Genomic DNA, 14,910 nt, shown 5'->3' on the forward strand with positions numbered 1-14,910 from the left:
GAGACTTCTTAACACCTTATACTGTAAACATCAAGGTTTAGAACTAACACTTCCCCCTGTCCTGTCCTATGCCTATATTACTTTGCTCCATGCTTCGAGGAGGACAAATCAGGTTCTCGCCAAGTCTTGCAAAAGTCTCGTTCAGAGCAGCAGACCACGTCTGGGGATTACGCAAACAGCTGTGTATCTTTTGTTTAAAATAAACAAAAAACAAAACATTGCCATGGTTTAGTTTGGACATCCCACATAGTAACATTATATGTACGGTATGTTTTTATATATAGATCAGAATAATAGACCTTTAAACACACACAATTCATCATTAGGTTATGTGCAGCATTAAGCGCTACACAGGATTGACATGTGAGTCACGTTGTCATGACATGTTAGTATTTCTTTTCTTAACATTCTATTAATGAGTACTCGTCTTGTACTGTCATAACCCAGCATACATTACTGTTCTTGTTAATTTGATCTGTCACGCCTCACTGAAGGTTTACGTCTCTACTGCAGGTGATCATTTCATAAACTAGCATGGGTTTTTCTCTTCATGCATATTAAAGTGCAAATTTGCAGATGTAAATTACTTACAGTAGCAGCCAACACATTTGACTGTAATGTCTTTATGTTACAAGCAAACAAAACACCTGTTGATACAGAGAACTCAAAAAACTTCCCTGCTCTCTAGTTCCTCAATCTAACTGTCACCACTCACATTCTCATGAGATATGTATTTTCATATTGAATTAAATCAAGCTTACGTCACGTCATTTTCATGGTTACACTCTAATAACATAAATCTGATAATATCTCATCAAATATTTCTACCTGCACTAGGTTTCTGTTTCACCAGAGCATCCATTTTTCATATGACATGGCACCGAACAGTGGCCTTTAATGTAACAGCATGATTAAATATTTAGCTTTGGTTCAGTGTCACTGCCTGTCAGTCAATGTTTCCTCTGGAGGGAAGAAATTAAGGGAAATTAGATATTTCTGAGCTTGAGAATAAGTCTTCTTTGGACAAAAAGTCCTCCAGTCCTGCACTCAACCATCAGCGGTTTCTAATCAAACACTTGGCCTGTGGGCGAGGCAGCAGTCTGTGAGAACACAAGCTGAGAATGAAACAGAAATTCAATAAAATATCATCCAAGTTTTGGATTTGTAGGTTAGAAGATTGGAGGTGAGAGCAGCACTTTCGGAGCCCTTCACTACAGGGTTGTCTCTGTGCTTAGACACTGGGAATGAATTATTCAGGTGTGCCTGCAGTCTAATGTGAGCATGATGAAAGTAGATTTTAGATTAACAATGTGTCGGTCCTGCGTGTCCCTGCTCTGAAGCTCAGGTCCAGGGGGACAAGTGGGACAGGCCTGAGTGAGTGAAAACACACCGCCCTCTGTTGGTCCAAAAATATCAGCTGGTTGTACACAGTGACTGGTCGCACATTCACACACACACACACACACACACACACACACACACACACACACACACACAACTCAACAGGACACATAAGGACACAAGCCAAACAATCCAGTCTCATTTAAACACAATAAGGCAAATCATGTCGCCATCACTCAAAGGATATCAATGAAGCTTCAGGATCTGACGGAGACAAGACTTCTGCTTGATGGACCATTTGCATTGTTGAACAGTATGTACCGTGCATGGTGAAATCTACTGAGCTTCCTGATGAATGTAATTAAATATGTTTCTGAATGAGGTTGCACAGCCACGTCCGGGACTTAATTTGCATGCAACCCTATCAGATAAAGGGTCAGGGCTGGATATACAGCATGTCAGGTGGGGAAGACTGTATTTGTTCAATATTTAATTAAAACATACTTTTCTATCTCTACAAAGATCAGAGCATTTAGCAGCTCTTGAACTGCTTTATATTTGTCACCTATCAGCTGACTTTGTGTGTCTGCTCTGGGTGCTGGGCAAGTAGCATACAGTGAGTTTATTATTGCTCTCAGCAGAAAACAGCTGCTCGACTGCTGCTGCTGCTGCTTCCAACGGTAAGACTGAATCAAAACAGTAAAGGTGAGGGCAACACATTCTGAGCTGTCTCTCCAAAAGCAGCATTAAGTGAAGTGGAACTGCAGTGTTTGGTGATACCGGGTTAATTAACATTACACATCACATATTATAATCTGATCCAGTGTTATAATAAACATCATTGTGTGCACTTTTAGTTGTTTCAGAGTTTAGCTAGATTTAGACAAAGCTGCTTCTTAACTCTTAAGGTACGCCCAGGTTTCGGCACACCTGTCCTGTCCCATGCGCCTTTATTACTTTATTACGGCTGATAGATTTGCCCTCTCTGTGTCTCAATATTTGATTTAATAAACATAACACGATGGACATACATTTGTATATGAGGGGGAAAAAAACTATTAAAACATAATCATTTGCTTGTAATCACACATAAAAAAAATAGATGTTGTTTTGGTGTTAAACCATTTTTGACATGATTTACTCTGTTTGGGTTATGTAGAAGATCTCCAAAAACTGAACTTCAGAACAGTCTGATCTGAACTGGAGGAATGTTTTTGAGCCTCTGTTTCAGATGTGAGGCAAGACAGCCGGAGGAGGGAGACAGTGACCACAGAGATGGGAGCGGCTTTTGCACAACTTTCCTTATAATCCCTCACTGACACACGAGTGCTCACACGCTGCTGCTCAATCACTCCTGTCGTTACTGCCGCCGCTGCTTCTGCACAGAAGTGATTAGCAAACCAATGAGACAATCTCCTAAATAGCTTTCGTCACACAGAACCCACGCTCAATAAGCTGCCATATAATGTACTGCAGTGACAAATCTTGTGATTGAATTGCCACTTCACAGCCTCTTCCCCATCCTGCTTCTTGTCTTTTCCTGACTGCAAGCAGGGCAGTGTAGATACAGGAGTGACGTGTTTGTGTGTTGTTGTTGATGTGAGCCCCGGGCTTTTTTTCTCTGATCAGGAAGCCGACTCTGCTTCTGGGCCCTAATGCCTACCTTGTAGTCGATGCCAAGATAAAAATGACTCCACAGGAGCTCAGGCTACAAAAAGAGCGATTCCTCCCTCCCAACATATTTCCTTTACTAGCATCCTCTGATTAAAGAGAGGCCTTAATGTGATGTAGCTCTAAAGAAATAATTTGTAATGAGAAAAAGGCTACATATGAGCGCAGAAAGTCAAAGACCATACCCAAAGTTCTGCTTTATTGAAATAAATCTCAAAAATGTGTCATGCAATATCTCAACCATCGTTTACTCTGCCCGGTGACCAGAAGCAGACTGCACCGACAAACCCATGAGGCATGTCTCGTGCAAATCATAAAGCAGTCGCCTCCATCGGGGCCCGTTAAATAAATGGACCATTAGATTCATTTCAATAAATGATTACAAGCGGCGAGGACAACTCTAAGACAGAGGAATAGGGACACTTCATTCACTATTAATGTTATTTACATAGATGTTATTGTTGTCCTTTATGTACCTGCTTGTCCCGATAAGATCAGATAACTTTTTTTTTACAAGGGAGACTTTGGTGTTTCTTAACTAATAAATAAGTGTCAAAATATTTCAAAATGTTTCAATTCTTTGAGTTTGGAAATCCAGCACCAGTTTTTAGAGTATCCTTCTTGCTATCAATCTTGCTATCATCCTGAAGTCCTTGCCCCTTCTGAAAATGTTTTGCCCAGCCTCGTGTCTTAAGTGACTAGAGGGATTTTGCACTCGCAAGGAGACATTCCCCAAACAAGGCTACATAAATAATAATGGCCTAAGGCTCCATTTTGACCATGACAGACAGCCATAGGCTCTTTATACAGACATCAGACAAACTTGCTGAATGTATAATTTTTCCCCAAAGACCAGATCCTAATGATGAATCAGACCAGAGATGAGGCTGTCACTGTCATCTTTGGTCATCTTTAGAAAGATGCATGATGTTTGTAGAAGCAGCATGATGGTTCCCTTGGGGGGTTGCTCAGCCCCTCCTGTTGAGAGCTGGGTTTGAGATATCCAATGTACACCATGCAGTTAAAACATGCAGTGACTGATCCAACATTATTCATCACCCTGAAAAACATGCCTCCCCCCCTGTATATTTTCTTCCGGGTCGTGGACGGACAGAGAACTTCTCCTATCTGAATCAATCTCATTTGTGCGGATGGGTGTGATCTCTCCAGGTCGTGTCTAGGATAGTAAGACTGAATGTCAGAGAGTCTCAAGAGAGGGGAAGTAGAGGATTGTTTCTTTCACCCATCACTATTGTCATGACAACTGCTGTAAAGCACTCGCCTGTGATTGAGGTTTCAGTGCGTCTTTCTGCCTCGCCTCGTGTCATGTCAGAGAGGATCAACCGTTTCTGCACAGTGTGTATTCCCTTGAGGAATGTGAAGCCTACTTTGATACATGCAAAGTATATTCAGCAGTCAAGATATCTGCTGAGTGATGGTTCATTTTTATTTTTTATTTTGTTGTTAAGCACTCTGTCCGCCCCTTGCCTCTTCAAGCCTTCATCACACAATAACATGATTGGTTCAACCTTCCCTCCCATGTCCCTGACTATAGCATTCATCTTCCTGGAGGCTTTGCAACTGCACTTTTCCCATCTGGCTTTAAATGTTTTACCCTACAGGTCATGTCACTGTGAACCTAGAAAATGTCTGGCCCATTTTCTTGAACACTCTGTTTTGTCAGTCACCTTCTTCTTTTTGTCTTTTAAAGGCGTCAAGGTGCAGCCTGGCTTTCTCCCATCAGACAGTTCCATTAAACGTTACTCAGGCATTTCAATACTTTAAATTTGGCTTTTGTATTGTGTTGTGCAGTTTTACTTGAATTTGATGCCTTTTTACAGAAAGGTGAAGACAACGCGAGACTTGAACAACACCTGTTAGATAAAACTATTGTCTGTCACTGAAGAGCTCCTTAACCGGTTGCTTAAATAACTGCTTCAATGTGTAGCTGTTCCGCTACTCTACTTCAGGAGATAAATATTGATATATACATTTGAAATGAATGGTTCTTGGATTACGCAATAGTTAAGTTTTCCTCATCACAGCAGCCTCTGTTCAATCTATAATGGCTATAGCTCTGGCAAGGTCATGTGACAAATGCTAGCACATCTGCATGCAGATAAATAGAAATACCTGAAACACCTTTTGCCACCTTTTGAAATATTATCCACCATATAGGCTCCAATACAATTGATGGATAGCATGCTAAAGAAAAGTCTCAAATAGTTACAGTACTCGTATAGCATTCATCATGTAGTTAAGTCAGTCAAGTTGGTTGGAATCATCAAACAACATTGTCTTAATTTGTTGAAGTTTAGCACTAGCTGCATGTTAGCTTCAGCAAGCATCACGCAAGTTGTTAACAAAATAGCACCACACATACTTTGAGGAACATGAAAGTTCATGAAATTGTTGTGGCACTAAAAAAATCGTTCAGATACATCCGGTCCAGACGGTGGCGATGATCCTGGTGATCAAACATTATTGCAATGTTCACGAGAGCTTTAGGTGGAATGCTAATCTTGTGATGCTAATTTGCTGATGCATACCATCTTAGCTTTGCATGTCAGTTTTAACACTAAGGAAGTGTCCCTTCTGAGCATTAGTGATAATCCCATTTACTTACCCAAAATGCACATCCACGGAGCCATGATCATGTAAAGACAGAACAATCTTATGTTTGAAATATGTACATATTTTGTTTATAGTGATATTTCTGGCCCTTGTGTCTGCTCAGAATATAGTCCAAAAAGCCTTTTGTGTATATATGCATACAGGATCTCTTGAAGCTGGCTGAAAGTATCCTCTGCTTGCTTAAACTCTAACACTGTATTTACCAGAATAGCTCATATGCACTGGTTTTAACTGTGAGTAAGATCTGTACCTGCACACTGATTTGTACTATGACCCATTAGCTGCAGAGGCTTCATCTGCTCAGAAGCACTAAAAGGATTTGATTCCCCCATGACCTCAGTGGACCCGCCCTAAACACAGCCAGTGGTTACCATAGAGACCATAAGGCCAATCCTCTCTCCCCTTCTCAGCACAGTTGTACATTAAGCCGCTGCAAGGATGTTACGTAGGACCCTTACAGTGAGATAATCCCTGTTTGTTTACACCCTCAGTGTGCTAATACACACTTGAGAGCACACATGCGGTTGTGCTGGCGTGACAAACACACAACACATTTTACATTGTCGTCAATGGATGTTTTGTATAATTACAGCCTTCATATTATCTTAAAAGCAATACTAATTGTTAGTGTAACAAAGTATCTATGTAGACAAATCTAAATCGATATTAAGTCTTTTTATTTGCAAACATACCAGAATCTTTTAATTCCCTCATGTTACACGACGTAGTCCTGCCTCCAAGCAATAATAGATATTGACCATACAGATTAGATAAAGTAGTCTTAATGGATATACAGTAGAAGGGCCTGTTTGTGAATATAGATTAGTTAGGTTAAAAAGTGTGTGTCGGCTGCCGTTAATGAGATGTGTGGCGCTGGTTACATCATGAGAATGTGCTGTATGTGAGTCTTCATCCCTACTGTGACCAAGCTTGAATGAGCAGCATGGCAAGTCAGGGTGTGTGTGTGTGTTTGAGCGAGTGAGTGTGAGTAGGTGGGAGCTTTAAACTGCATGTAAGTCAGTGTTTGCCTCAGCTTTCTGTTTTCCTGCTCCCCCAGACCAGACACGGAGGATCCCAGCCCGGCCATGTCTCACAGACGACACCATCACTTGTAAGTACTTGTGTAAATGTTGCATGCAATGTTGGGATTTTGAGGGATGAGGGTGGTATAGTCGATGAAATGTTGGAGTTGGAATTTGCCAAACAAATTGAATGCAAAACTCTGCTTTTTTTTTTCTCAAATCAATCTTCTTCTTCATTCTCTTAAATTCTAAAGAGAAAAAAAATGAGAACAAATGTTGTCTTCTGTGCATGTACTTTTTTGTGTGCGTCTGCATGAAATCGGCTTCAACAAACAGAGATGCTACCCTGGGCTATAACAGACTACACACAGACTTTTCTGCCTCACCCAAAGCTGTGAAAGGTGAACAGTATTTGCGTAGCACTGATGATGTCACACCAGCTGAGCTATTTTTAGAAAGGGGTCTGAAGGATGCACCCCCCCTTTCCTAGAAGAAGTGTATTATTATCTAAAGCCTTTCACCAATGTGCTCTCTTCTCCCAGCTTGTTTAATCTCACTATTTTGGTCAATTTGTAGCCTCTCTTTGTAGTCAAAGCTGGACAGCTAGTTGCATACACATTGCCACTTAATGATAATTTTGGACAAACATGCACAAACAAAATCACATCTTTGGAAGCTGTAATTACAGAAAGAAAGAAGGCAACCGTGAGGGGCGAAGAAATGAGTCTAAATTACTTTACTGACACATTCCGCCTTTCCTGTAGTATGAAATGTAAAACAGTTATCTAGAAGATTCATGGCTGCTTCATAAGGCAATGCTAATTGTTATGATCCTGATTAATGTTAATGAGGAAGCTGCAGAACATCTGGAATAAGTCATGCATTCGAGACAGACACTATAGCTACTCTACTGTAGAAGTTATTATCATGCATCTGGCTAAATGTGATCGATGATGCACATATATTTTAGAATACCTGGCATCAGGTTGACTGTAATGTATCGTAGCAGTTTCTGCAGTATACCAGGCTTTAGGCTTTTATTTTAGTTTAAGGGCATGTTGAACTTTTGTTAATCCAACTTCCACACTAATCTATTCTACAAAGCCCATATATTATTCTCAGGATGTTTATTAGACCATTTATTTTATCTGGAATCCTGGGAGTCAAATAAACATCATATTTTCTGCTTCACTACTGCTGGATTGCATAAGAAGGAAGGAGCCTCCATCTGTTCCACCCAGGGCTTGCTTGCACTAAGTAGGGTTTTCATCATATCACCAAGCAGCCCCTCCCCTGCTCAGTCAGGGCATTGCCGTAGAGCTTGGTCAGAGCCGGCGATTGACTCAGATGGCTGATCATGTTATCCACTCAAGGTCGCCCGTAGGTCTGCTTCACATGCTGGGCCTCCTAAAGTGCCCTGACTAATCACTCAGTCAGCAGAAAAAGACAGGGCAGCAAAGGTGTGTGTGTCGTTATGAGAGATGGTTTAACTTATTGGTGGTATTTTCATGTCAAGTTTGAAGCACTAGGAGATGACTGGCAGGTCTTGTATTTGTGGCCTTTCTTTCACACACTGAATGTAGCAGCTGTTACTTCTGGACAGCTAGCTGTGTACCAGCAGAGGGAAATCCTATACAGTTGTGTAAGGGTGCATTTCTAGCTGGCTAATTCAACTAGTGAACTGGCAAAGAGGATGGCATTTACTTAATATCCCCTACAATGTTGAATTAAAGCAGCAAGGCAAGAAACAACTTGATGGTGAAATGTTAGTTCAAGAGCCTGTGTAGTATATTTTTCATTGAAACAGCTGTGCCTCATACTGTTTACCTCTGCTAGTTGAAAAACTGTTAATTAAAGAAAAAACATGTTTATTGCCCTGTCAGTCCTGCTGTTAGGCTGCAGAGTTACAGATTATGGGCCATAAACTAGAACCGTAGAGTCAATACATTCAAAAGTGGACGAAGGCTCGTGTCCACAGTGTAAGCTAGATAGATAGATAGATAGATAGATAGATAGATAGATAGATAGATAGATAGATAGATAGATAGATAGATAGATAGATAGATACTTTATTGATCCCGAGGGAAATTCAAGCTGCTCGTGTAACTAGTCACAAAAGGGTTTTAATTTTTGGTAACAATTGTTTGAAAGAGAAAACAGAAGCAATAGATTTTTAATGGCTACTTGCCACAGCCAAACTATGTTATCAGTTGCTGGTTGGTTAAAGGAATATACCGTAAATTCCGTACTATTGAGCGCACCTGGTTATAAGCCGCACCGGCTAAAAATAAGTAAATAAATGTATTTGTACATATATAAGCCGCACTTGATTATAAGCCGCAGGTGTCCACGCTATAACAAGAGCTATTTACACAGACGTAGGCTACCGGTAACATCCGCAAATACTGTAGCGTCCGTACGGACGTTAAAGGACAACGAGAGCGTTCAAATAATAACTTTTAAACTTTTAATAACCCGATCACTTGCCGTAACAATCCAACTCTCTCCCCCAGCGTTCTCTCATACAGCCACTCAACACGTTCTCGCTGGTGCATTCACTGACTCTCCACATAATCGGAATTATGAACACATTATCAACTACTGACTTTACAACATGAACCGTTACAATACGAAGCCTAGCCGACGGTGTCTGTAACACGGCTGATGAAAAAGATGACCGTAATATATTTCACAAGAAAAAGTCCATCCATCCACTGCCTCAGAATGACTTCATTACTCACTTCCTCAGTCTCTGTTGTCGCTGTCAGTGTCATCTTAACGTGCAGCAGCTCTGTTAGCTTCTTTGACAGCCAGGTCGATCGCCTTTAACTTGAAAGCTGCATCATATGTATTTCTCCGTGTGTTTTCCATCATGAGGGTGCGTGCATGAAGCGCAAAATGACTGATATTAAGATCCGACGTGACGAAGTCAAATGTTTTTGCGGCAGAAGCTCATTGTCCCCCATAAAAAATCCATGCATTAGCCGCACCGGAGTAGAAGCCGCAGTGCTCGAAGTGTGAGAAAAAAGTAGCGGCTTATAGTCCGGAATTTACGGTACAATGAAAAAGATGAAAATAAACTGTGGCATACTGAAAATAACATTGCTGTGAGTAGACAACACATTTCTCCTGTATCTTTCTACAGGCTCAACGCGTTCACAATAAAGTGACAGTAAAGTATTTATCAGCGTCTGTTTTTTTTTTTTTTTTAAAGGTTAATTGTCTAGGCTTTTGGGGCCTTTATTTATAGATAGATCAGTATAGAGTCAGAAATTAGGCAGAGAGAGAGAGTGTGAAAATACATGTGGAAAAGGAGCCACAGGTCTGATTCAAACCCGGGTTGCCAACTTGGAGGACCACATCCTCCATATATGGGGCAACCAGCACCCATATGGTTGCACATGTGGTTCTAAAGATCTAATATAATCAGCTCAGAAAAGCTAAAACAACTGAATGAACTTACTTCCAAATTCACCAGAGGTGCCAGCAATGGTTTCAGTTTCATTCTCAAGACATTTGTTCCTGCTGTCTAATCAAAGTTTGAAGGGAATTATGGAAGATTTGAAGGGCTGTAATCTCCTTCTCATCCATTTGGCTCTTTCCAGGCAGAACAATCTAGAACTAATCCAATCTGGAGTGAAATAAGAAAGTGTGCAAATCAGATTTGGGGATTCTCTTCTCTCTTGACAAGCTTGTTGTGGGTCTATTCACTGAGTGAGTGGCTCAGGTCCTGCCTTTAGCACTCTTCATGTGACATGTCTGCAGATGTTTGTGATGACAGTGTCTGAGTTTCATCCACTGATACCATGGGGCTTTGAAGTGACAACAGGCATTGCCGTCTGACCTCTGTGTGAACAGGCGTCAGACTTTTTCATTGAGTTTAAGTTAAAATGTAGTTTCTGAGGAATTCTAAACATTACAAATGACGTGTTAGATTCCATTTAGACCAATCAGTATGATTAATCAAGAAAAGAAAAAAAAACAGGGCATCAGTCACTTATGAGCTGAACGAATGATTATAATGTAAGATTTTAGAGTACAAAAATTATTAACCACCATGCAGGTCATGAGATTAAGTCAATAATCTCCTGACCTGCATGAGATTATTGACCAAATATAAATCTGTTGTCTTTATATTTACATACAATAAAATGTCTTTCAAATAATTACTTTACTTTTTACTTTGATGCTGAAGTCATTTTCTGATCATTCTCTGACACATCAACACAGAAGTGTTGAGAAAGCACTCATGAAGTCACATACTGTATTTTTACATAAACTCGACAAACAAACTTGGGGCTTGCAATCCTTACTTACCCTGTACTGTTGAAACATTTCAAATATTGTTGCTGCCTGTGACTCACACAACACTTCAGTGTGTATGCTGCAGGTTTAATCCCTAAACTATCAGAGGCATACCTGCTCTGTTAGTCTGTAAGCCTTTATGTGGCCACAAACACCAGGACAAGATGCTGCTGAAAGCAGGAAAACACTATTTCAAATCTGTAGACCAACATCTACCTCAAGCATCATTCTGGACACACTGACTCTGCATGCACAGCAGTCATCTCTGTGAACGGTAAAGGTGACATCAGACAGACTTTAATTGTTGATAAGTCATGAAAACAAGTGAACTGGCAGTTTTGGTTTGCAAGCGAAACAAAAGTTCCAGCATGCTTTAAGTTACATGACATGACATGAGGACATGCAATGTCCTGATTTGCTATAGCCTACTGCACATGCCAGCGTCGCAATTGCAATATTATGTTCAGCCCTTATAAGGATGAATGCATCTTTAGAGCTCATGTTAGCACACGCTGGCGAATTTTCAGATGCTCAGTACATTTTTACCTTAAGTTCTGCCGTTATTTTGCTGATGTTTAAAATGTGTATTTTCTAATTGCGTTAGTTACTGTGTTTATGTGACACATAAACTCTCATTTTACGTCTGTTGTAGCTTCCCCAAACTGCTGGAAAACAAATCAGATTGATTATTGATGATTGATTGCTATGGCTGGCAAAAAAGGATAATGTGGGAAATCAAAGTCTTGAGTTACAGTAGTAATTTCAGGCAACATTTATTGTCTGTCGCATTCTGGGCTAAACAATTATTAAGCAGCAACATGTTCCCAAACAAAGCAATGCAGTAATTAATGTGTAACAACCCTTCAGAGAAGTGCTTAACAATGAGGTTTAAATGGCTGTTAATTATTGAGAAACTTTGCTGTCAGACAGTGAATGGTGGGAATGTGTTTGATAAAGGTTTATACATTCATCTTTCTGTCTGTCTTCACTCTGTATATACAGAAGCTTAATAAAGCCCCACATATCAGTCTTCATGACAGCATATCAATCAAAGCAGATGGAGTTATTGGAAAATTCCCTGTCAGCATCTTTCCAGCCAGGACCTTTAGTTTTCATCATTGTTCCTAATTTACAGTTAGCACAGAGAGGAAATCTATCCCGAGTTGTCTGCCCCTTGTCTATAATGAATTGGCCTCTAAAATATTTAGGTATAGCTCTCCTGATTAAAGTTTAATGTGTTACTCTAGTGCGCCTCTATGTCTTGAAAGATGGCAGTGTCAAACAGCCTTTGTGCTTTAGTGTTAATGTAGCTGTAAAAACAGGGCAGGTCCTCACTGATGTTTCATCAGTCATAAACAACAGCAAAGCGCTGAAATTGGTCCTGGTGTTTTAGCTTCAGTGCATTGAAGAGGGAGATTGGTGTGTGTGTGTGTGTGTGTTTAGTATGCATCAGCATTGTTGGTCATGGTGATATAAGAGCGCACATGGGGGCATGGCAGCTTTAGTTGGCAGGAGTAATTACAGCTGGAAATTGTCAGATGGTTCGTAAAAATAGAGACATTCCAGCTAATTAAGAGCAACCTCATGTAAGTGTTGTCATCGTATGTGAAATAGCCATAAATAGATCGGGCTTTTATTCGCTCTCCTGCCACCACTGTTTGTGTTGAATTGATCTAATTGTGAAGTCTCTTTCATTGCAGCACTGCAGAGCACAGCACATCAAAGCAGCCTCACTGTCCCATAAATCTGCGTGCAGGCACATTCTGGCAGCTGCTATTGCCATGCTAAATACATTCACTGTACCTGAACAACATACATCTCATGATTAGAGTTATCTGGTCCCTGGAGGCCCTGCAGACAGGCCCGAGCTGCCAGGACTCGAACACACTTGCATGCAGAGAATAATGTGATGTTAGGCTTTTTTTTTTTTTTTTTTTTTTTTTTGGGGGGGGGGGCACATCAGGCTGTGGGCTGTGACAGGTAGCATCATGAGGTTTTGTTGCTCTCCTCTTAGCTAGAAAACGTTGATCCTCATTGATGTTAATAAATTATTATGCTCTACTTATTTATAGAAGTACTCAAGCAAGATGCTGGTTAATAAATCAGTCAATTAGTTAAGCTAAAAACAAAGACAACGCTGTAGTTTATTGTTATAAAATGTAATTTCTTGCACCAAAATTCCCCCTTTTAGAATGTTTGATGATTTCTCTCTGTGTATTATACTACCTGTTCAGTTTATTATTGTGGCTATGGACAAATAAGGGTAAATTAATTTGTACTATCAAGTGTTTATATACAACTTAATATGATACTCAATGTGGCTGCATCGACACAGCAATGACGTTTTTCCTCCCAAATTGAAGATCAGATCAGTAACAGTATGCCTTAGTAAGTTTAAAATTCTGTTCCTGCACATTAGTTATTCGCCTATTCAGTATGGAAACCTTCGGGTCTGAAAAATGAAGCCACTGCAGAAGTGAAATAATAAATACCCCATCAACGGGATTAACCAATGGGTGACGTCAGTCAGGTTTCTTCCACTACTATTTTTAGTCTGTGAGCTATACACAGGTCGACATGCGTTGACTCTTAATTAATGTTGAAAAGTTGTTTATTGGCATGTTACTTGCGAGTCAAACTAATAGAGCACAAAGATACATATTTGATAAATGCTAGGCATTTATTTTGCGGAGGAAAAAAGAAACCTCTGCTTCATTAGATTTTGCAGCCAATCTCAGTGGGGGTTTAATGATCACAGGATGTGTTCAGGTGCTGGTGTCTGACATTTGGGGCTTTCCAAGTTTTGCTTAGGCTTAGTAAGTTTGAATCTCTAAAAGGCCAAATGATATATTAGTGTTACAAAGGTTGCTATGTGTATACACTGCTCTGCAAAGATGTCATGACAGCTCCAAACACTGAAGGCATTTTAACTGTATAAAGGTTTAAAGTATGGACATCAGAAACGTATTCTACGAGAGTTTATGCCTTGAAAGACGGATTTATCAACAAAAAGACCTGAGATGAAATGAAGCCAGCGTTTACTTTGCACTCTATCTGACTCTGCCCGCTGAGTGACCGGGATTTGTTTGTGAGATTTGGAGATTAAAATGGATTCAAATCCTCATCACACTCATAACTCTGGCAGAAATAGCAAAACAACACAGATAAAAACATTTGTGTACTCTCCCATTCCTTGTGCTGTGCATGAAGGCCTGTTGTCATACCAACACAACAAGGAAGTGAAATAAACTTCAATGTTTAATTACTATTCCCCTACAGCTCGTTAAAAAATGTAGTGATAAAGTGATCGTTTTTCTTTCCTTTGATGTTACATTATGTAATTTTGAAAATGACCTTTAATCAAAATGTTCTATTTAAACAGTTCTCAAAGCATCCAAACACACAAGTTATTGTTTCAAGTAATGCATTACCTGAAGTTTTCTCACAACGTGTCTTTTGAACCAAATATCTGCTTTTTTATTCGGCACTGGAAATCCAGAAAATATTGATTCGGTTCAATGTTCCTGTTGACTGTGTCATAGCTTACTAGCTTTAGCATTCTCTCCACCAAAGAATCAACCAAAGTGGACCTTAACACAAGCTGGTATACGAAACAAAAAAATATTCTACAAAACGGTATATTTTCACCTGATTGTTGGGGGAGTTAGTGTTATCCACCATCGGTTTTGGTCTCTACTGAAAGAAATCTACGTCTTTTGCTGCCAATTGCTCCATAGTATTTTTACCTTATAGCTGTTCTATGTTTGTCTTCTGCATGCTACCTGATACACTGTGTGCAGCAGCAGCCGACTGTTGAGCGGCATGAGGGTGAACCAAAAGAGTAAAAAATAATCTCCTTCACCGTCACATGACTGCATAAAATAATGTATCAACATGTATATTAAAAGATGAACATATGACTTCAAAAATGCTGAAA

General features: G+C 40.0%; 1 protein-coding gene across 4 annotated transcripts in view; it reads left to right on the forward strand.

Moving 5' to 3' along the window:
- The window catches only part of iqsec1b (IQ motif and Sec7 domain ArfGEF 1b), a 190,591-nt gene that overhangs the window by 97,252 nt on the left and 78,429 nt on the right, over positions 1 to 14,910 (forward strand). For 3 of the 4 annotated variants that reach the window (XM_079341112.1, XM_079341114.1, XM_079341117.1), the window contains one exon: positions 6,704 to 6,757. The exons of the other annotated variant lie outside the window; for it this stretch is intronic. In XM_079341112.1, coding sequence (XP_079197238.1) covers positions 6,704 to 6,757 — 54 coding nt within the window. The remainder of the gene's footprint in view (positions 1 to 6,703; positions 6,758 to 14,910) is intronic. 4 annotated transcript variants of the gene reach the window in all.

This window comes from Symphodus melops (assembly GCF_947650265.1).
Source record: "Symphodus melops genome assembly, chromosome: 4".
NCBI lineage: Eukaryota > Metazoa > Chordata > Actinopteri > Labriformes > Labridae > Symphodus > Symphodus melops.